Source organism: Prorops nasuta, unplaced genomic scaffold, assembly GCF_024137725.1.
Source record: "Prorops nasuta isolate Cenicafe-Biocafe unplaced genomic scaffold, Cenicafe_Pnas_1.2 PNAS00032, whole genome shotgun sequence".
Taxonomy (NCBI): domain Eukaryota; kingdom Metazoa; phylum Arthropoda; class Insecta; order Hymenoptera; family Bethylidae; genus Prorops; species Prorops nasuta.
In genome coordinates, this window is record NW_027116829.1 from 335,275 (window position 1) to 357,206 (window position 21,932).

At 40.8% G+C, this 21,932-nt stretch overlaps 1 protein-coding gene across 4 annotated transcripts; it reads left to right on the forward strand.

The window, feature by feature from the left end:
* Positions 1-1,042: 1,042 nt before the first annotated feature.
* LOC136783067 (unconventional myosin-IXb-like) lies at positions 1,043-21,349 on the forward strand. Of its 4 annotated transcripts, XM_066742888.1 has the most exons (14): positions 1,043-1,452; positions 2,202-2,992; positions 3,072-3,996; positions 4,065-4,623; positions 4,699-5,006; positions 5,091-5,428; positions 5,491-5,551; positions 6,466-6,786; positions 7,558-8,478; positions 8,544-8,624; positions 8,711-9,006; positions 9,070-10,920; positions 10,998-12,002; positions 12,109-21,349. In XM_066742888.1, the coding sequence occupies exons 3-14, from the start codon at positions 3,086-3,088 to the stop codon at positions 12,204-12,206; spliced, it is 6,750 nt and encodes a 2,249-aa protein (XP_066598985.1). In that variant the 5' UTR covers positions 1,043-1,452; positions 2,202-2,992; positions 3,072-3,085; the 3' UTR covers positions 12,207-21,349. The 4 variants fall into 4 exon arrangements, with proteins under 4 accessions (XP_066598985.1, XP_066598986.1, XP_066598983.1 ...); XM_066742889.1 differs by lacking the exon at positions 6,466-6,786 and adding an exon at positions 5,848-5,895 and having other exon boundaries at positions 8,711-10,920; XM_066742886.1 differs by having other exon boundaries at positions 8,711-10,920.
* The last annotated feature ends 583 nt before the right edge of the window (positions 21,350-21,932 follow it).

The following is a 21,932-nucleotide window of genomic DNA, read 5'->3' on the forward strand; positions in this document are numbered from 1 at the left end:
TTAACAAATTTAACTTTTAAAGCAAAATTTATAGATATCATAATAAAATATACTGCACGGATAGAGAATTAAAGAATTTTGTACAGGATGTAACATGGCGATATTATTGCATTGGAGTAGAGAGATAAATAACTTGACTTTGATTCATATAGACACTATTGGCTATACACTTGCAGAACTTTTCGAAATTTTATCTACTTTAAAAATCTAAATAAGAATCCGCCGGTAGGGTTTTGATTACCCGTATGAATAATTGATATAAAAAGAATCCGTGGTTTTACACAAAAAGAATTACTGCTAATATGGATAGAAAAATCGCATATAAATTAAATCAAATCAAGTAATGATTTGACATAATGTAAATAGCAAATATTGATTATGTGAATCATAATCAAACTACATTAAATACATTTAAGATGAAATCTAAGAAGCTAATTATCATTTCAGAAATATACAAAAATCAAAATTTATATTTAAAGTATTACGAACATTATTTTTCTAATAATAGACTTAATAGTTCTTTCTGCGCGTTCCCAAGGGACTCAACGATCTGTCAAATCCTCCTTTCCGCTTAGAATACCACTGCAATTGTAATCCGACAGGAGCACTCGTAAATTCACTCACGGTACACACACGGCACTTTTAAAACGAATATTTGTAACTAATCCATCAGGAGCACTCGTAAATTAATTCGCGGTACACACACGCGGCACTTTCAAAATCGAATACTTCGTTATTAAAGCACGTGGCAACCTCACCGTACGGGAACCGAATTCAAACTGGCCGGGCCGCGAGTCGTGATTGGCATCGGCGCCGACAGGCGGCGCTGTCGGCGTTCTCGCTGGTCAAAGTCAGTTCAGAATCAGGCTGGCAAGTACGCATCTAATGGGCGCGTTCAAAAATACAACTGCTCGGTGAGCGTTTAGTAAGCACTTGTCGACCAATGGGCTTGGAAGACGAGGACCACGTGACCGAAAAAATCGAAATGGTGGACGTATCGGGACGCAGGATCCCGAGAAGAGACGAAGGACGATAAACTGGGCAAGGGCCCGTCAGCCGTGTTATTGGTGTTATCAGTCGGCGACGAAAATCGAACGCAACTTTCCTGTTAATGTGTTGATCGTTTCAAGGTCAGGGCTGCTAATTGAACGGAATCGAGACTTGTTTACCGAAGTGTCAAACCGTCCGTATTGTACGCCTCGTCGGAGAAAACGGATGGACCTGAACGAACGGGCTGTGCGCGAATTCCAGACTAATCCATCTCCCCTTTCAAACGAGCTGCATTCTATCGCTGTCAAATCTGCTGACCCTTGACTAGAATTAGTCGCAGAAATCCGAAACTCGTTCGCCAAGTGATCGAGAAAAACGGGGGCTTCTGCCCTGAGCATGTCTCGCGCGGACTTTCCTGTTTGGAAAGGATTTACCACGTCGTGCTGACTATCAACAAGATAGGTAATTCGGCAAATCTGCTCTCGTTACGTGACCATACTTTACTTCTTACATTTCCCTTGGCCAACGTCTACGGTTGTACCCTATCAAGTGTCATGTCTTCGCTGGAAATTCCATCGAACATGGGTTAATCTGTTGACGTTCACACTTGCAGAACGCTGCCGATTGGCGGCAGGTCATGGACTATGCCACCAATCATCAGTATCTTGTATTAGGTGTTTTTCTGCGAATGTCAATCGTCAGCTCTGTTATCTTTGCCTCTTAATGCTGTATAAATTTTTCATTCTATCCTTTGTGCTATCGGAAAAGTTATTTGTCGAAAAATTGCTGACATAGCTATCCACCTGGCGAATCAAATATCGTTCGGCTAATCAATCTGCTGTCTACTGTACTCTGTGCTCCAACTCGTTTGGTCTCAGCTGCCTTTATCGGCCGGATAATGAAAATAGGTTGAAACAATTTTCCGTTCCTTACGGGACTATGCTCCTTTCTCTCTTAAAAAAAGAAACTGTCGCATGTCACTTTAGGTGGCCGAAACATGAAACCAAAGAATAAACTTCTGTCTGTAACTAAATTCGGAATCCGGCTTGTTTAAAATAAATTCTGGCCTTACTCCAAATCAATTTGAACAGAACTGTCTGTAAAAACAGCTTATACTTTTCATGTGCAGAATTTTTTAACCCATCCTATATGATGATGCAAGGAGCTGGTTCGTTTAAGAAACTCAAAGAAACTTTTTTTTTTCATTTCAGATAAAATGCTTCAGTGACATAAAGTACGCTTCATTTTAAAAGAAAGGTTCCAATTCTGCCGCAATAATAGTAAAGTAAAATACTCATGAAATGAAAAGGTTCTAATCTAGTTCAAGAATAAATATATTTTTGCCTAATTAATAAAGTAAATGCAACCTGGCGCTTAAGGTATAGAATTTAATGATTGTCAAAGAGCATTTTCTGAAAAAAAAAATATATATATATATATATATATATATACACATGCATATATAGCTTGATATATGTGATATTTGACTTGTTGTATACACCAAATTAGTTATCAAATACTCGTACTTGCTAATAATGTAAAACGTGGCACAAATTTTACATTTAACTTGCTCCATAAATTTTAACGATATACTTATTTTAACTATTTTATTATACTAAAATCTTGTTGAATAATGCAAAAGTACTCTCCAAATATTCATTCATATCGATTGAATTTAAAACTTTTGCACATAAGAGAAAGTACCTAGAACTTTGTTTTTATCATTAGAATAAAAAGAAGAAAAACTGAAAAGTTTTTGAAGAGAACATAACATTGTCTATAAAAAACATCTGGAAAATAGACATTAAGAAAGAGTATACAAATCAATATACACATTGGATCAGTGGCAGATAAAGACATTTGAACAAAATGTTTGAAAGACATTTCAACATTTCAAATCAGTGGGTGTACAAAGCATCAAGACAAAAGAGACGAGATGCAGCATGTTCGAAATACTATATAGATGAAAGGGCATGCATTCATTAACCCTATTAATAATCAGGTAATACAAGTAATTTTAGTAATAATGGAATGATTTATACCACTTTGCAAAGTTTTAACTGCAATTTCTTAATGTTTAGGGTTTAAGAAAGTCATGGACAATAGTGGATCTGGAGTAGTGCAAGTGTTTGTGGGTGAATGGAGCCCTGAATACGAAGCACTTTCTATCAAAGCTACTAAGCAGACCACATCAGCTGAAATAGTGGCTTGTATTATTGAAAGACTTGGACTATCAGATGCCACAATCTCGAGTAGTTACGAATTAGCAGAGGTTGTTGGTAATTCTGTAGGACAAGAATGTAAAGAACGAAGGCTAGGGCCAACAGAGTGTCCTGTAGCTCTGATGTTACTCTGGCCAAAAAATGCAACGCAACAGGAATATTACAGGTTCTATCTGCGCAAGAAACAGCCTGACTATCTGTGGTCTGACAGTAGGTTTCCTATGGATCCGCAGCTGCTTAAGGACTATTTTAATAGATTCCTATATCAACCACGCGACAAAGAATATCCGGACCTGTGTCAACTTCCAGACCTCAATGAACAAACATTACTAGACAATCTGCGCGCAAGGTTTTTGGCAGGAAACATATATACCTATGTCGGGAGTATTCTGATTGCTTTAAACCCTTTTAAATTTTATCCTATATACAACCCAAAGTACGTGAAGCTTTATCAAAATAGAAGGCTGGGGCCAGATATTCCGCCACATATATTTGCTATAGCCGATGCGGCTTACCACTGTATGTTAAAGGAAAGGAGAAACCAGTGTATAGTTATAAGCGGTGAGAGCGGTTCTGGCAAGACCGAGTCGACAAATTTCTTATTACACCACTTAACAGCACTTAGTCAGAAAGGATCGCATGGAAGTGGTGTTGAACAAACTATCTTAAGCGCTGGTCCTGTACTGGAAGCATTTGGAAATGCTAAGACAGCACATAACAATAATAGTAGCAGATTTGGGAAATTTATACAAGTAAATTATAAAGAAAATGGCATGGTGCATGGGTAAGTAAACTTTTTAATTTGATGAATTCACAATTCAATTGATTTTAATGAACTTTATCATCTGACAGAGCTGTAGTGCAGAAATATCTGTTAGAAAAATCAAGAATAGTTTCCCAAGGTAGAAACGAAAGAAACTACCACGTATTTTATTATCTATTGGCTGGTGCAAGTGAACAGGAAAAACAGCTGTTGCATTTAGAGAGCTGTGATCGTTATAACTATTTAAATAAAAGTGGCTGTTACGGATTGGAGAATATAGACGAAAGGCATGAATTTTCACGGCTTAAACAATCCATGGAAATGGTCGGATTTACACCTGAGAAACAGCGACGACTGTTCGCAGTTTTGTCCGCAGTACTATTACTCGGTAATGTGGAATTTCAGCCAAGAAAGTCGTACCATCATCACGACGAAGCAGTGGGAGTAAAAAATCCCGAAGTCGTAGCCTTAATATCGGAGCTTTTGAGAGTGAAGCAAGACACCCTTTTAGCTGCGCTAACAGCCAAGCGTGCAAGAGCGTCCGGCGAAACGCTAGTGATCAATTACAGGTTGCCAGAAGCTATTGCCGCCAGAGATGCAATGGCAAAATGTTTGTATGGTGCTTTATTTGATTGGATTGTTCTTCAGGTAATCTAGAATACAGCTGCCTATAATGTGGAAATTCTTGAAATTATACAGGTGACTAATGTTGTTGATTAATAGGTGAATCACGCATTGCTTTCCAAGAAGGACACTTTAAGAGATCATCAAGGAAACAGTATCGGAGTGCTTGATATTTTTGGCTTTGAGGATTTTAAGACTTGCAACAGCTTCGAACAATTGTGCATTAATTATGCGAACGAACAATTGCAGCATTACTTTAACCAACATGTTTTTCAATACGAACAACGAGAATATAGAAAACAGGGGATTCGATGGACAGATATTGGATACAGCGATAATTCTGGTTGTTTGAATCTTATCGAAGGCAAACCAAGCGGTCTTCTCTGCCTTCTGGACGATCAGTGCAAGTAAGCATTGCCGAGATCTATCCCATCGCGGGTAGTAATTCAGAGTAACCCGTTTCAATCGATTGTCTTTCTCTGTCGAACCAGTTTTCCCGGAGCAACAAACGAAACTCTGTTACAAAAGTTTAACACAGTACACAAGGATAATCCTTTTTACGAAGCACCGCAACGTCGGGAAGGAGCATTTGTTGTTCGCCATTATGCTGGAGCTGTCAAATACCAAGCCGCAAACATGAGAGAGAAAAATTTAGATCTGATGAGACCGGATGGGGTTGTTGGAGTTCTGAAAAACTCATCGCTCGCTTTTGTCAGGGAGCTGGTGGGTGCCGATCCAGTCGCTGTATTCAGATGGGCCATTCTTCGAGCTTTTTTTCGAGCTCATTTCGCTTTTCGCGCTGCTGGTCTCACACACAGACAAGGAAGATGTAAGTTATGTAAATCCATTTGTTTGCTCCGATCGCTAAAAATGTGTCCTTTCTTTTTTCAGCCGATGGTAATAAAACTTTGGTACCGAATAGATACAGAACACCAAACGAGAACTTAATAAGGTAAATATACATTTGATGTTCCGGATTAAATATTGTTCCGGAGTGGGGTTTCCGAAAGTCGAAACAAATGTAAACTATGTAACAATCTAGCAACTGTCGTAACTCGAGTGCTCGCTTACATTTGAAGATTTGTCTTAAAATACTGATGGTTTTGATATATGACGAATCTAACATTCTTAATTGATACTGTGAGCAAGTTATTAATGATCAATTAAACTGATAACTTTAATGTTGATAATTATAACAATAGTTCGATTACATTCATATATGGGTTCCGTTATCTTTTGTCCCTGTAGCCATCTTGTGACGTTATCAGCTGTCAATCTAACTATTAACCGAATAGCGTAAGTGGTCTTTTGTGATCCACTATGTGTGCCTCTCTCTTAAGCCCATCTCATTCTATTAAGATGTTCGACATTTATGGATTTACAATATTTAAAAGTATTATTTTCAAGATATTCAGTATGAAATCATTTTTGAGATAGAGTGGAGCCATTATAAAGATTTAGAGCGAATTAAAGGAGAGAATTTGTAAATCCATACACATTTTTACTTAATTAGTGTTTGCCCCAAGATTTCATTTCCAATTGTATGTTCGCACTCGTTGTATTTCATGTGATTAGAATGCAACCATCATGATTCTCATATCATTAAATCTTAATCACTAATTGGCAGAGCATTACTTCAATTACTTTGACGCATGGTTAACAATGCGATGATTTTATGTACATAATATGATCGTTATTTTCCCTTCGTGCATTCTGTCATTCTCTATATCATTCGCATCATAAACGATGTTCAGGGAAGATGTACTCAAAATTATTACTACGTACGTTAGACATGACACTAAAAGACCTTGAAGATAATTCAGCTGGAAATAGAAGTAAAAAATTAAGTATGAGAGGATTTTTCAGTTCACACAAACAAACTCGTCTACCAAGCTATCAGAAGCAACGCAGTGTCTGCTTACCATCAACTACTCCCACTGCCACATTACCTTGCATACAAAATGAAAACAGCGACAATATAATCAACAACAGGCTGTCATGGCCACAATTTCGAAATGTTAATCAAACGCAATCGCCATCGAATATAATCACAAAGGGTTTCATTAGAGGCAAGGAAGAGCAGCCTCATGCTAATAATAAATTCAGGCGAGATATCCATACGCCACTCGAGAGGGTTCTTCCAAAAGACGAAGCGAACGTTATGGAACGCGCTAATCAAATCGTCATGTATGTAAAAATGTATTGGATACCAAGTAACATTTACTTTAAGATACACAGATAATTAATAGTGCCAGAGATGAGAAAGATAGACACATTAATTGATAGGTGAAGGGTGTTTCTATAGGTATTGATTGGCTTAGGATATTCGATATACTCTTCTTACAAGCTTCTTTCTATTCCTTTCTCTCTTTCATAGAAATTTCATATCTCTCATTCATGTCATTTGGCACCACCCATTATTCATAAACATCAATCTTAATATGTAATTTTTGCATGTTGTACATTGTTATAGCTAAAATTCTTTTAATCCGATTAAAAACCCATTATTGGCGTTTGGTGTGAAAAGATCATATTTCTGGCTTTTATTAGACTGTGAACATGGCTTTTGAGAAATTAGAGCAGATGTATCAATGTTACTTAAAATAAGAGCCACTTAAATGGGTTAGTTTTTTCAATACTTGTTATTTTACATTTTAATGACTTTTAGTGCATGTGTTAATGCAGCATTGGATTTTGAATGTATTTGATGACAAGTAGCAATTAAGAGTTTTCTAAATTACATGAATCGGAGATAGCATTTAATTTTAATTCCGCTAAAATTATGAAAATAGGCCAAAATAACTTTATACAGAGCTATAGAAATTACTGTAAGCTAACTGTCTAATGGGCAAGTAATTGGTGAATTTTAAATCAATTATGACTTTTTGTTTAATATTTTTAAGCATAGACTCATAGTCGAAAGATCTTAGATACTAAAGGTTTAAATGATTTTTACAGGAAAAACAAATCCTTTAGACCCAGAGAACGAGGTAAAAAGGGTTTAAAAAATCTACAGACAGTGAAAACACTCGCCGGCAGGACGCAAAGTTATGGTACTGGACCTGGAAAAGCAAGGAAACAGCCTATGACAGTGTCGGCTCAATTTCAACAAAGTTTGCACAGTTTGATGGATACTTTAAATCAGGCAAATCCCTTCTTCATTAGATGTATCAAAAGCAATGCCAATAAAGTCCCAAATGAATTCGACGAAGAGACAGTTCAAAGACAATTGAGATACACAGGAATGCTGGAAACAGTCAGAATAAGACAGGCTGGCTTCAACGTTAGATTGACCTACGAGGAATTTATTCAACTCTATAGAATGCTACTTCCTAAAGGCTTGCTCAGTTCGCAATCGGATGTTAGAGACTTCTTATTAACTTTGAATTTAAATAAGGATAATTACCAACTAGGAACTTCTAAAGTTTTCCTCAGGGAATCCGAAAAGATCAAATTGGATATTGAGCTACACCAACAGATCATTACCAGTATCACGACGATACAGAATTGGTTCCGTGCCTGTTTAGAGAGACGAAAATTCTTGAGGCTAAGAAATGCTGTTGTGCAAATACAATCATTTTGGCGTATGGTAGCTGCACAGAAAATTACTCATAATCTACGTGCGCAAACGGAGGCTGCCATTCATATACAGTCAGCATGGAGAGGTTACAAGCAGCTTAATTGGTACAGAAAGTTTAGATGCTGCGTAATTACTTTCCAAGCGTATGTTAAAGGAAATGCAGCGAGGAAAGCTTTCGCCGAGATGAAGAAAAGGAGGAAAAATCATGTCTGTAAGACGAGAATCATGAAAGATGAGCAAGAGAATCGAGAGATATCCTACGAGGACTGTTTGTTATATACGAGAAGTAGGGACAACGAGTAAGTATCAGTGATCATGAAATTAAAATTCCGTACTTGATGTAACTGTTATTTGATTTCTATAGATTGATCGAAGATGGGTCTCTGATGGAGTACAAGGCATCATACCGGAAATTAGAGTCTCAAAATCGTCTGGCATCGGCGAAGTAAGTACATCAAATGTGAAACAGAGGGATTTGATTTTCATTACTTTGCCCCACAAAATTAATTATCGTCAATTGACTTCTTTCAGTATCGAAAGTATGCAGCAGATGACCGATACAAATCTTTCGTATTCCAAACGCAAATTAACACCGAACAAAAGGATATTGCAAGATTCGGCTAGCAGCCTCAAGAATACCGAACCGTCTTACTACGAAGATATTAACGAACGAAAGAGCAGCTTGGAGAGCTTAACTAGCTTAAGGAGTTACGAATCTCAAGTCAGCGTGAATAGCTCCGAGTCACAGGATAATTCAAGTTCGAAGCCAGTACCGAGTACGAGAACAAAACGCAACGATCAAACGTCCGCGACAGCGGTGAACACAGGTTTGACGAACGCATCGAGCAGATTGTCATCCATTAGTAAGAGGACTGATAGTTCTTCGACAGGTTTCAGCGATGGCGAGACTGATGTAGAAACTCCTAGTGCGGTGCAAAGTGCTCCACCTGTATTCGACGCTACCCCATCCTTCCCCAGTCAACGCGAAATCAAATTCCACCCGAATATAAGCCTCGCGCATAGCCCGAGCTCCGATATCTGGCGACGCAGGCCAGATTATTCCATTAATTACAGCGAATATCATTTCTCCGGTCCGCACAAAGCGACAGTCACGCGATCCCCGAATGTCACGCAGTATAAAAACGTGTCAGCTGACAATTTCCTCGATTCTCGGATAGACCGACCTAACGAGGCGTCAAATTTCAACGTGAAGCTGGAATCTAGCGAGCGATTCATTCACAAAGAGGCCTCGAGGGAGCAGCGTAGATTAAGCGACAACAGCATGCCTTCTGACAGGGATCAAACGAGCTCACCAGCCAGGAGAGAATTGAATTATGGCATCGGTAAGGAAGGTTTCTTGAGGAGGCAGAATTCGGAAGGGGACACGACGTCTACGAAAATTGACATCGTCAATGAGGACAATATGAAGCCCCCGTTGAGATCGCCAACGAAAGAAAAGTATTCCCGACCAAAGGAAAAAACTGAGCCCGACGTGCCTGTGAGATCCGCGAGGAGGAACAGGCCATCTCGCGAGGTCCAATGCAGATCGATGGGTGAAAGCGTTTGTGGGACGGCCACCACGGAATCCAGGAATTTGTTCTTGGGCACTATCAAGGAGAGCGATTTGAATAAAAGCAGCAGCGGTTGGACGAGAAAGGACAATGAGAGTGGCGGTGCATCCAGGTCGGTCACTGACTGGCCTGTCAATAAAAACGATCCAGTTTTGAAGAGTCAGCAAGCTGGGAAACGCATGAGATCCAATGCGGTAACAACGTTGGAATTGCGCAGAAGAAATTCCGATCCGGCCACGAAGATCTGTGGCCTCGGCGATGATAAAGCGGGCACGGATACTAGTCCGAATGATTTTAAGCTTGCACCAGGTATGAATCGTTTGGAATGGAAGGGCAACAACGTCTTCACGCTTGCTGGCCACAGATTCAGAAAAGTTACGAGGTTCTCGAAAGACGACGTGTGCGTGTGTTGCCACGAGAAAATGGACGCTTTCGTAACTCAGGGCCACAAGTGCGTGGACTGCAAGCAACTGTATCACGTGAAGTGCATCCAGAACGGCGGAGTCCTGAAGATGCCGTGTCTCTTCGCGAACACGCCTAATAGAAGAAAGAACCGTAAACCGCCCCGTACCGCTTATGACGCGGCGAAGCAAGCGGTGACATCCAAGTTTAGCTTGACAGGAACCTCGGCATTTTCCGACAGTACGGATAAGATTATTTCCGATGCGAAAGAACTTGCTCTGATGCAGGACTTTATCACGAAGAAGATCTATATAATGGAAGGGCAGGAAGAAGGCAGGAAACCCAGCGAAGTTGATCGAGTTTTTAAACAGGCTCTTCGAAAATTCAAGGACGATCTTGTTATAACGTACAGCGTTGCCATTCAGCAGGGTATCGAAGGCAACATAAAGTACACGGATTTAATAGCAAATTTCCTGCACGTTATGGAAACTGTTTGCAAACAGGAAAATACGAGGGAGGATTTTCCTGTGACCATGGGCGTTAACGCATTCAGAGGTTTCATGAATGAATTTATGACAGTGGTGAAGGCCGAAGCGTTGGAGAAACAGAACAAAAATAAGCGAAAGAAGGAGAAGAAGAGAAAACAGGAGGAACCGATACGCCATGGTAATCACACGTTCCAGCTGACCATCATAAATATTCCAACTGCCTGCGAAGTTTGCAGCTCGTTCTTTATGTGGCCGATCGAACGGGGCTTGGTTTGTCAAAGTGGGTAATCTTACAGGCTGACGATTTATATGAATGATTTTTAAGAATTATTTAATCCTAACGCTATTCTTTTACAGACTGCAAATTGACTTGTCACAAGAAGTGCCACACGAAGGTTGCGGCTGAATGTGGCAAGGACGGAGTGCTGCACGAAACAAACTCGCGCAAAGTTTTCGGCATCCCTCTTTACAAACTGGATTGCGGGGATGGAAAGGTACCGATCGTGGTGGATCGATTGATCACAACTATCGAGATGCACGGTTTGTACACGGAAGGAATATACCGGAAGAGTGGGGTGAGCTCCAAGGTGCGGGAGCTGAAGATCAAAATGGACGAGGGCGACCTTGAGAAAGTTCAATTCGAGAACTATCAAGTGCACGTGCTAGCAGCCGTGCTCAAGAGCTTCTTCAGGGATATGCCGGAGCCTCTGTTGACTTTTGAATATTACGACGATTTCCTTCACGCCGCGAACCTGACGGAGCCGCACGATCGAATTAGCACGTTGTTCGCCATACTGAAGAAACTGCCGAAACCGAACTTCGATCTGATGGAAAGGCTGATCGTACACCTGGCCAGGGTGGCGTTGCACGAGGTCGACAATCGAATGTCGCCATCGGCACTGGCCATAGTGTTCGCTCCTTGTATTTTGAGAACGAGCAGGACACTTCCGGCTCAGGATTCGCTCCAGGACGTCGGCAGGCAAACCAAGTGTGTAGAGACGATCGTTCAGGAGAAGCTGCGAGTAGTCCGTGCAACCCTGGCCGATATAAACACTCTTGAGTCCGCTTGTCACACAGCGACTCATCGTCTGTCGAATCTCAGGTCTTCGAAGATATTTAGTCCCGAAGAGCTGAACCCTGCGGCTGTTAGTCTTGCCGCGAGGGGAGCTATCGATCGCGACAGAGAGCGAGGGGACGAGGAGGAGGCACTTCTGGTCGATCACATCCAAGAGATTCAAAAGGAGAAAGCCCTCCTCACCTCGACTATTCCTAGCCTAACTAGGGCATCATCCGACGATGATCTACTTATGTCCGCCACTGATCTGGACGATGGCTCGCTAGATGATCTCCTTCCTTCTGCTGGTAAGCAAAATTTTCTTCCAATTTTAACCAATGAATCTCATGCTCCATACATTCGAATTTGTCTCATTCCATTTCACTGATATTGTCAATTCTATACTTATCGCAGACGGCCTTATGAGAAAAAAGCCCATCCAAAGACAAAGCTCAGCAGACAATTCATTTCCAACGATCATCAATATAGACGAAGACATGGTGATGGTATGACCATCGTCTACCGACGACATAACTTCAAATGGATGAATCAAGGACAGCGAGATGAACTCGCTACGAGGCATCGATTATCGATTATCATCCTCGTCAATTTGACGTCTCGCAATTCTGGTCTCATCGGCAAGCCGCTAGTATTTTAATTAAGTAGCTAAAGAAAAACTCGATTTTAGGTAGACCTAGCAATTTGTTGACTCCGCGTGCGAAGTTAAGCTGGCGATATATCCGTTTGATCGATCTTCTCTACGGCCCCAGCTTAACGCAGCATAAATCGAACTTCCATTTTCTAACGTACTTCGTTTCTAATATGCATTCCCCTTGCTGAAGACTGTCGCATCGCTCGTTGCAGCCTCCCTCTCTCCACTTTACATATATATATATATATATCCCAATTAGAGCACACACAATATCCACCAAACGTTCCATTCTGACTATCCAAATAATGCGCGTATCACCCTTTGGATATATATATATATATATATATATATACTATATGTAATTAGGCTGCTTTCGTTCTATGCGATACACACTCCAAGCGAGTTCGACACTTGGTACATACGCGTGCCTTTGGACAAGCTTGCCGCGATACTCTGAAAGCTTATGATATATTCGATCGTGCGTGTATTCGTCATGTTCCTGCTGCTCTGACTTTAAATAAAATTATTTAAAAGTTTTTTCCATCTTGGTGCGAACTCGAGTATTTTTGGCCGATTTATTGTTTTGTCGAGCAGTTTGCGTGAAAGTAAGGTTCTTATAGCCCAAGGATTCGTATCGTCAGTAGAAAAAATGAAGTATTACAAGGAGTACGGGAACAGTCGGATAAAACTTTTATTTTGAACGTTCGCTCTATAATCGGGGAAAATCATTTTTTGGTAAATCGCGAGACTTTTTACAAAGGGCCTGAGAAACTTCCGTTTCTCCATAACTTATGCCTACTCGTTCCACAAGTTATTCTTGCCTATTTCTTCAGCATGTAGACTATAAATGTCAGTCTCTATTGTAGCACCTTACCTAGCCAGGCCTCTTACCCTATATAGGCCTTCTGTCCAAATTTACCTCCATTTTCCCCCGAGTCTCGCAAACGGTATCGGACTGAGAATAAAGGTAAAAGCAAGCGGAAAAACCAAAATATAGCTTGTATATATTATAATATACGACTATCCTCGAAATAAACTGTTATGATTGTTACATTTACGAGAGACGTTACCAAGATTATATTTCTACTATGTCGATACTCGTCGTAAATGGTATATAGGAGACATCGATATCTGGCTTGTCGATTTTAGTTATTTCTTTTTTTTTCCCCCTCTTTTTTCATACATCAGTTTTTTACTTTAACGCTCACGCCACGACGGTCGAGGGCTATTAATGCATTGACGCGCGCGAACATACACATGCACACATGCACACACATACACACACACACACACACACAAAGAAACGTTCACACGTGATAGAAACACAAGTTATGTACGAGTACTTATGTATATACTATCTTAATTTTCGTGTGCGCAGGACTGACCAGACTTTTTTTACTCGAGATATCTATATTTTAGTTGCGTTTTAGTTGGCGTCCACACTATTTTTAGTTTATCGTATTCTTCCCCTATTTCCCCACCTCCTCCTTTTTTAATAAATTAGTTAAGTTACCCCCCCCCCCCTTCTCCCATCCACATTTGCGTGCATTCCTCGTACCAATTTTTCAGTCTGACAGGCGGGAGGCTCCAAGGAATCGGGACTGATTCGTTGTTGTTTTTTTTTTTTTTTTTCGAAACTCGTTAATCGCTTTGAAAGAATGCCTCGTGGCTATTATCTCTGAAATACGGCATCAACCTCCAGGCTTCCTTCGAGCCTTCCGCGTACGTTTTAGTGTTCACGGCGCGCCATACAAATTTCTCTTAAGGATCGAGAGTCGATCTTGAATCTGCCCAGTAGCAAGGTCGATACCTTGAGCTTAATTTTTACCCAAGTAACTTAGGATTAAGCATAAAAAGGCAAAAGAATCGTTTCTCCTTGCAAACTCTAATCGTTGAATAAAATAAATCAGCTTTAGCGTTACGTTCGTTTTAGAATGAGGCAGATTAGCGAGGAGACTTTTATTAAGAATTGTCCGTGCATTTTATCTGGGATTTTGCGCCCGGCACCCCTTCCCACAGGAATTGATGGCCGGTCGCGCATGGATTTTCGTTTTACGCTGGATAAGTTTTATATGGGCTGAAAGTTTTTTTTTTTTAATTGACGCGATCAAATCGCTTCGAAATTCAGTTTGTACCGTTGAAAATGAGATGAAGCGAGAAGAGCGAGAGAATGAGAGAGATTGTAATATCTTTTAATCGAATGTTCAGTTTCTCAAAGCCATGACAACGCGTGCTAACAGAGTGTGCAAAATATGGGACATCGATATCATTCGTATACGCTTAAGGCTTGGAAACAAAAGGCGATTCCCAATCAACTAAATCTAAACGATTCCTTCGATGTTTGTAAGTTCGTAGACAGCTGAAGCTTCCAATTGGAAAGACATATTACCAAATGTTCTTATCATACGCGACACATTTGCTTTGTACTTGAACGTGTGTTGGAAAGTGTTTTAAGTATGACGTCTATCTGTACTGAAAAATAGATAAAACAATCATCCATAGAACAAATTAAAGCTATATAGCTCTTAAAATACCGCTCTGTAATTATGAAATAAGTCGGATATGTTATATATGATACGTACTATGTATATATATATATATATATATATATATATATATATAGTAATGTACAATTGAAAGTTTCAGTTGCACGATGTGTGTATTTGTGTCTGATCGAGTCTCGATATGAAACAAGTGGTGTGAATTTCGTTTAGAGAATATACCTAAAAGTGTTAACGTTGATTTCGGCGTATGAGATATGTATTAAATCTACTAATAAACTCTTTGTTATTATTATGTATCGGAGGGAACTGGTCGATGGATGATTTTCATTTTGGCTAGTCTCTTGTTGCATATTGAGATTAGGTTGTTATCGTTAGGGCCACGAGCGAGCAATAGCTTTGATTGCCGAGCTGTGTGACCATGACTTATCTATGTAAATTTGTAGAAAAGAAGAGCCTCTCGCGAGGAAATGGAGGATGTCGCTCCTCGCGGGGCGCAACATGTAATAGTTGTACGTATAAGGAGTAACAATAAATTAAAATACACACGTTAATCTGTAAAATTACGCGAACGCATACGCTTCTGTTGTGCAAGGTGCTTTATAAGAGAGTACGTCAGATGCACGCGGTACGTCTGTTTGCTAATTCGTCGTTATGGGACAACAAATATAGATGACTGAGAGAGAGAGAGAGAGAGAGAGAGAGAGAGAGAAAGAGAGTGTGTGTGTGAAAATGATAGTAATGTTCTGTGTAAGCTTCGACTCACGCTATGCCACACCGTTTCGAGCGAAAATTCGTTGTGTCAATTAAGATGAGGGCCGGAATCACACCAGGACAGCAAATCAAAAGGACTTGGCCGGACAATTGATGATTCCCGAAAACTGCTGCCTAATTTTCTTCATCTCTGGGAAAAACGATAAACCTCCAACCCTTGCTAATTTTTTATATCCCGAATTGGTGCTTCTATACGCTCTTTTACCATTGGATTTTATCAGTGGTAACAAATCTGTCTTAAAACTGATGATAATTTAATAAATATACTTTTTTTTTAAAATCGCCTATATTGATGATCACTCAACATGTTGTACCATACATACGCGAATCTCGCTGGATTCGTTTTCAATTATCTGTTTTCAGGAAAACTCAAAACAAAGCCTCGTGCAAATTTTGTAGCTCTCTCCAGCTACATGTAGTACACCGCCGGACAGATTGATTGAAAATTAACCGAATATAATCGTGCGCAAGATTTTTCATAAAAGAAATAGTCGGATTTCAACACGGATTTTTTCCAATGGTAACTGATTTGTGTGACTGTCGGTCGACTCGATGGGAGATTTCGAAAAATTTCCCGACGAGATATTACTTTACCGCACGTGAGAGAGAGAGAGAGAGAGAGAGAGAGAGAGAAAACGATGAACAGGTGCTGCGTGGTTTTGAAAATCAGCGCGCGCGAACATCTCTTATTTTCTATAGCTACTCTGCCTCTCGCTATCTCCCGTCGTACGCGATAAATCATTCTCACGGTGGAAATATCCGGGCAAACGTCGATCTTGACAAGTGTCGCGTGGAAAGTGGAAAATGGAAAATGGAAAATCCGCAAGAAAATTCAGCCTTGCTCCTCAGTTGCGATATTGGCACGATTTACGAAATTTCTGGACTCTCTGTAATAAAATAGAATTTTATTGAAAGATGGCATGTATATACCCTTATTCTTACTCGATTTGAAATGTCAATTAGAGTCGTTCGATCACTTTTTTCTTCTCGGTTATTTCGATAATCCAAATACAATATTCTGACCTCCGCTATTTCGCTTCTCTCTCGCTCCCTCCGCGAATCTTAGCAAATTTGATTAAATTTCAATCAAAGTTAATAATATTCCAATTTGTTTTTCCCTCGGCGCTTAATCCGTTTAAGCCGAATGTTCTATATCTAATATTCCATTTTGCCCGTTTTCAAATTCAACCGACTTAATTGAATCTGCGTCGAAGCAGGAAAAATGGAAAAAGAGAAATGTCCAATAAACACTTGGCGTCAGTTTTGAATGGTTGGAAGGGGGTTTTTGACATAAAAAGAGTTAAGCAGCAAAAAAGCCATTTGCGCACCAACTGTATCCTATCGAATCAATTGATGAAAAAGCCGAAAGAATAAAATCCTATAAACACCTCGCTCGCACGTGAGTTAGATGTATGAATGGACGGAATAATTGGAGTAAATAAACGTGGCCATAAAAAGAGAGCAAGAAGAAAGGAGAGAGAGAGAGAGGGAGAGAAAGGAAATCCTATAAACGTCTCGTGTCAATAACAAGCTGCCAGGAACAAGTTTAATTCTCGTATTCCATTTTTGCGAAACTTGCCTTGCCTTGCCTTGCCTTGTCTTGTCTTCACTCGAGACAAGGCAATCTCCATTCCTGCAAACAGCTCGTAAAACTGCATCCGAAAATGGCACCCCTGCGAATCGGAGGAGGGAAAAAGGAGCAGCACGTTCTTTTTTTCCACTCGTCCAGACCGAATTAAATGTCTTTGCGCCCGACCGAGTCTCAAGGTCGATGCCGCCGTTGCACCGCAGCACAGCGACAAAACTCCTGTGCTCCGCGCGCGCGCGCGCGCGCGTGTGTGTGTGTGTGTGTGTGTGTGTGTGTGTAATCCATTAATCATTCCAATAACCAAATCAAATAGAATCTCCAACCAATAATTCATACTCGTTCCGATCGAGTCGCGCGAACTCTCTATTTTTGTATACCCCCGGAGAGAAGAGAGAGAGAGAGAGAGAGAGATTAGTTGAAATAAGTTTGCTCGATAGAAATTTATTGGATCGATGAATGAATTGATGAATGAGATATTAATTCCGCTCTTCCTACCGTGTCTTGGCTTTAAAATCTAAGGACACGTGGACGGCTCCGTGAATTGGCTCGCGTTTACTCCTCTCATCTCGATAATTATCCTCGACTAACTATATATTATGTACTATAAACAATGGTAAAAATTCTCAAAGACTTTTTCTCCCGGCTCTTGGCCATTCCTCCATTTCGCGCGTCACACAATCGTAATAACCGTAGATCCAAGTTGTTAGGACGGTGAACGAGAGCCTCGGATCCGTCCGCTATATACATATATATAAATAAATAAATAAATATATATATATACATAAAATACTACAAATCTATATCTCTGTATATGTTATTTTTCTTCGAAGGCGTGTTCGTATGAATGAGTCCGAATAAGGAACGTTCCTGTATTTGCGTGTGTCTTATGTATATATACCATATAGAGTGTAGACGCGAAAAAGCCGATAAAGAGAGGAAAAACGGATGTAAGCTGATGTGGAGGAGGAGAATGCACATACGAGAATATAGTATACGACTGCAGTGAGAGAGTGGTGTGCTAGTCGAACCGTTAATGAATTCAATTCCATCTTCTTGGCTCTCGTCTGAAAAGCCGAAACTGGCAAAATTATCATGGGGGAGGCTGGCTGGGATGGAATCGATCGCTCATTACCGATCAGCTCGATTTACTTTTCTGATCCGAGTCAGTGGATGAATTGAATTGCATTAATTAGGAGAATCGAAGTGAGGTGGTTCGTTGGAGAAAATTGAGATTAAGCTCGAGTGTGCGAGGGGACACCATCTTTGCCAGCACGTAATCGCTTTGACTGGTCCGTTTAAAGTTTTCCGTTTCAGATGAGCGACCTAATTCGGTTTGTTCTGGCATTGATCGTTCGCTCGCACGCTTACCTTTTATCGGGCCCTTATCCGTCTATCCGCGTTTATTTAACGTCACTCAAACGACGCTAAGCCGTCTTGCCAAAGCCATCTCCCCCCTCCCCGCTCTCGCGAGCGCATTCCGATAAAACGTTAAAACATTATCGCTCGCAAATGCCACCGGACAACTTCCATTCGATGCCTGGGATATATTCCTATCTGGAATTCATTCCATCCCTCCATGTACAGCACACTGCTGTAATTTACCTAACCGAGGACAGCCTCGCTGCCTACCAAATATTCATTGATATAAATTAAAGTTGAAACCTGTTCTCGTTGCTTTATATATATAGCGCGTTGTAAAAGTTACATTTTAATATATAATTTTGATCAAAGTTATTTTTCACGATTGTCGTCTATGTATTTATATAGAATATTGTGTAACGCGTGTTGCGTAGATTTCTCAAGAGGGAATCACCAAGTGTTTTTTTTTTTATTTTATTTCTGAATGAACGACAGAGATATCTCTCGGGCCTCGCGCACCGACGTTTTCGCGTATACGCTCGTTGATTCGTAGTCTAATTATCGAGCGTCTCACGAGCGAAGGCCCGTGAAATGGAGTCCCATTGGCGAATCGCAAGGACATTACGAACGGCCGAGCGTGACGACGCGAAACCTATAGCCAGGCTCCTCTCCCCCCCCCCTACCCCACCCTCCTGCTTTTTTTTCTACCTGTGCAAGCTTTCCCTCAGGATATTATTTGCAGAGATATGGGGCAGGACTGGGGCGATGCTCGATTTACTTTATACATACCGAGAAAAAGCACCCTTTGCACGGTTACGCGCGTTAACTTCCCATTAGGATTAAAAAGTAGCGCAAAATTCCTGCGGGACTACCTCATCCCGTGACCTTGAATGTCCACACTCTCCCCTCCCCCCCCCCCCCCCCAAAACTCCCATAAATACATCTTTCAATATAATGTAAAGGAGATACGAGTATATATAACTACTCGACCTATTTTCATAAAAATTCGCGCGAGAGGGAGAGAAATTATTATTTTTATATATAAAGAAAGAGACGACACACACACACACACACACACACACTGGTACAAAGCTCACGTACAATAATTTATTAATTTAAAAAATTCCGCCTTAAAGCAGCGTTATCCGCGTACCGTAGCAAAACGCGGTGCTTGGAATTATTTTTCTACGTCGAGGCTGTATTTCACGGTATTTTTTCCACCATAAAGTAATTAACTAGGATGGTCCAAGCTCTTTTATCGTAACGCTGTAATTTTGGGACAAATTGGAGTTACATTTACATAAATCCTCGAGCTCGGTTTCCATTAATCGGGTATCGCGTTACTGCCTCAAGTGCCGTCAAATCAAGTCCCGCGGAACACAACGCGCGCGTATTTTACGTGTATTTCGGTGTTCCCTATATTCTCCACTCGCACGAGCGCGACGTGCATACATGCTTCCCATGCAGCTACGCGCGCGTATTCGTGTTCTTACGCGTTCACCCACACATAAATATTTGTTCATGGAACTAGCTCGGTCCACTCGTTGTTCGCACAGGCTCCGCTTTTGCCCACGCAAATACGCGTCGATGTGTGAGTGAATCGCATTAATGTACACGGCGCGCGCAGCGTGTCGCGTTACATCAACTCTAATCGATTTCGCACTCTCAAACTCGGAAATACAATCCGGAGAATCTGTCATTTACACACACTCCCACGTGTTACCGCCTTCAGATTCTTGAAAATCGCACAAGTTCGACTCGCACTATTATCGCGAATATCGCATTTAAAATCGCTATAAAAATATAAGGAGAAATATCTATATATATATATTTATTTTTTATCCCACCACCCCTTCGATTCACGCTCGTCTCGTTCTTCCCCATACCAAACTCCCCCCACTTTACCCCCGCGCGTTTACATTGCGAAACGAATGATCGTTTGCACACTCGTATGGTGTCCTCCTTCTTGCTATTTACCGCGAACAAACTCGTGGTTTTTTTCACTCGACTATAGCAGAGTAGTAAAATCGAGCATTGAGACTCTGCGACGATTAACTGCAACAAGGGAAAAAGAAGGGTCATACGTCAGCCACTCTGTTTTAGATGGAATCGTGGATGGAGGAGTTGGGGGGGAGGGGGAGGTATTTGCGATAGAAGGATAAATTCGTTGGCGGTCAAGGAGGGCTGCGAGATGACGCAAATTTTGCAAGTCTCGAGAGTCCCAGTGGTGGAGAAGCTTCGTTATTGATCTTAGCATTTGTATTCGTCGGCTTGAAAAAGTCCAATGGCGTATAGTAAAGTATTGGGAGGATTAATTCTGGCCTCGTGACAACGCACACGGAAGGATATCGAATTGGAATCAGGGAAACATAGCAAGTAGGTTTAGGAGGGCGGGGGGGGGGGGGGGGGGGATTGTTTGCCCGTGGCATCCATCGGGATCCACTCGAAGAGATCGATTGGTCGGCTCAACCAGGAAGAAACGAGCGAGATTAACAAACACGGAGGTGCGTTTACCGTTCCAACAGTTGCATATATACTAACATCTCGTGCAAGACCCTCCTCCAACTTTCCGAGGCTTTTTCTTCCATCTAATCCACCGCGATATCTTCTTAAAACTGCTTATTCTTCCAAGTGTGTGCGTGCTTGAATGAATCGAATGCCAGATTGTGTGCTATTCGAACGACTGTAACTCTTCGTGATCGACTGTAATTTTATATAATATTTGTAAGGCAAAGAAATATTGTGTACAGTATACCTGACAGTAAATAATAAGTATCTATACCTTATACCTATAGATGGACTCTCAACTTATTTACCATTTATCCACGTTCAAATATATATAATATAGAGTATATAGGACGGGCAAGCAAAAAGGAAACTGGGAAATTATTGCGAGCTACGTGCCTGGGTGATAAATAAAAAGTAAGTACATGTATATATAGGTGTGGTGAGTATAGGTGTGTGCCATATCTTGACAGAATTGCCACTTGTCCCATGTTTTGCCCGATGACGTCATCGAGCATTTCGATAATTCTCCATGCAGGCCAGGACACTCATATCGGTGCTCCGTTAATTCACGATCATAACTACCACGTGTCGTCCCAATTAACCGAATAGTCCAATTTCATTAGCTAAAACTAATGAATCCACGTTAAGACTATACCCACACCCCCGCACGTTTCAACTAATTGATCCCTCTTCGGCATAATATGTGTGTGTGTGTGTATAACTGCAAATCCACTAAAGTATTTATCATAATAAAGCTCGTTAAACTTCTTTTGCACTATATGTATATATGTAATCGAATATTTAATGAATATAGCTGGGAGAGAGCGAGTCGATAGAAGAATTATGCAGGGAATTT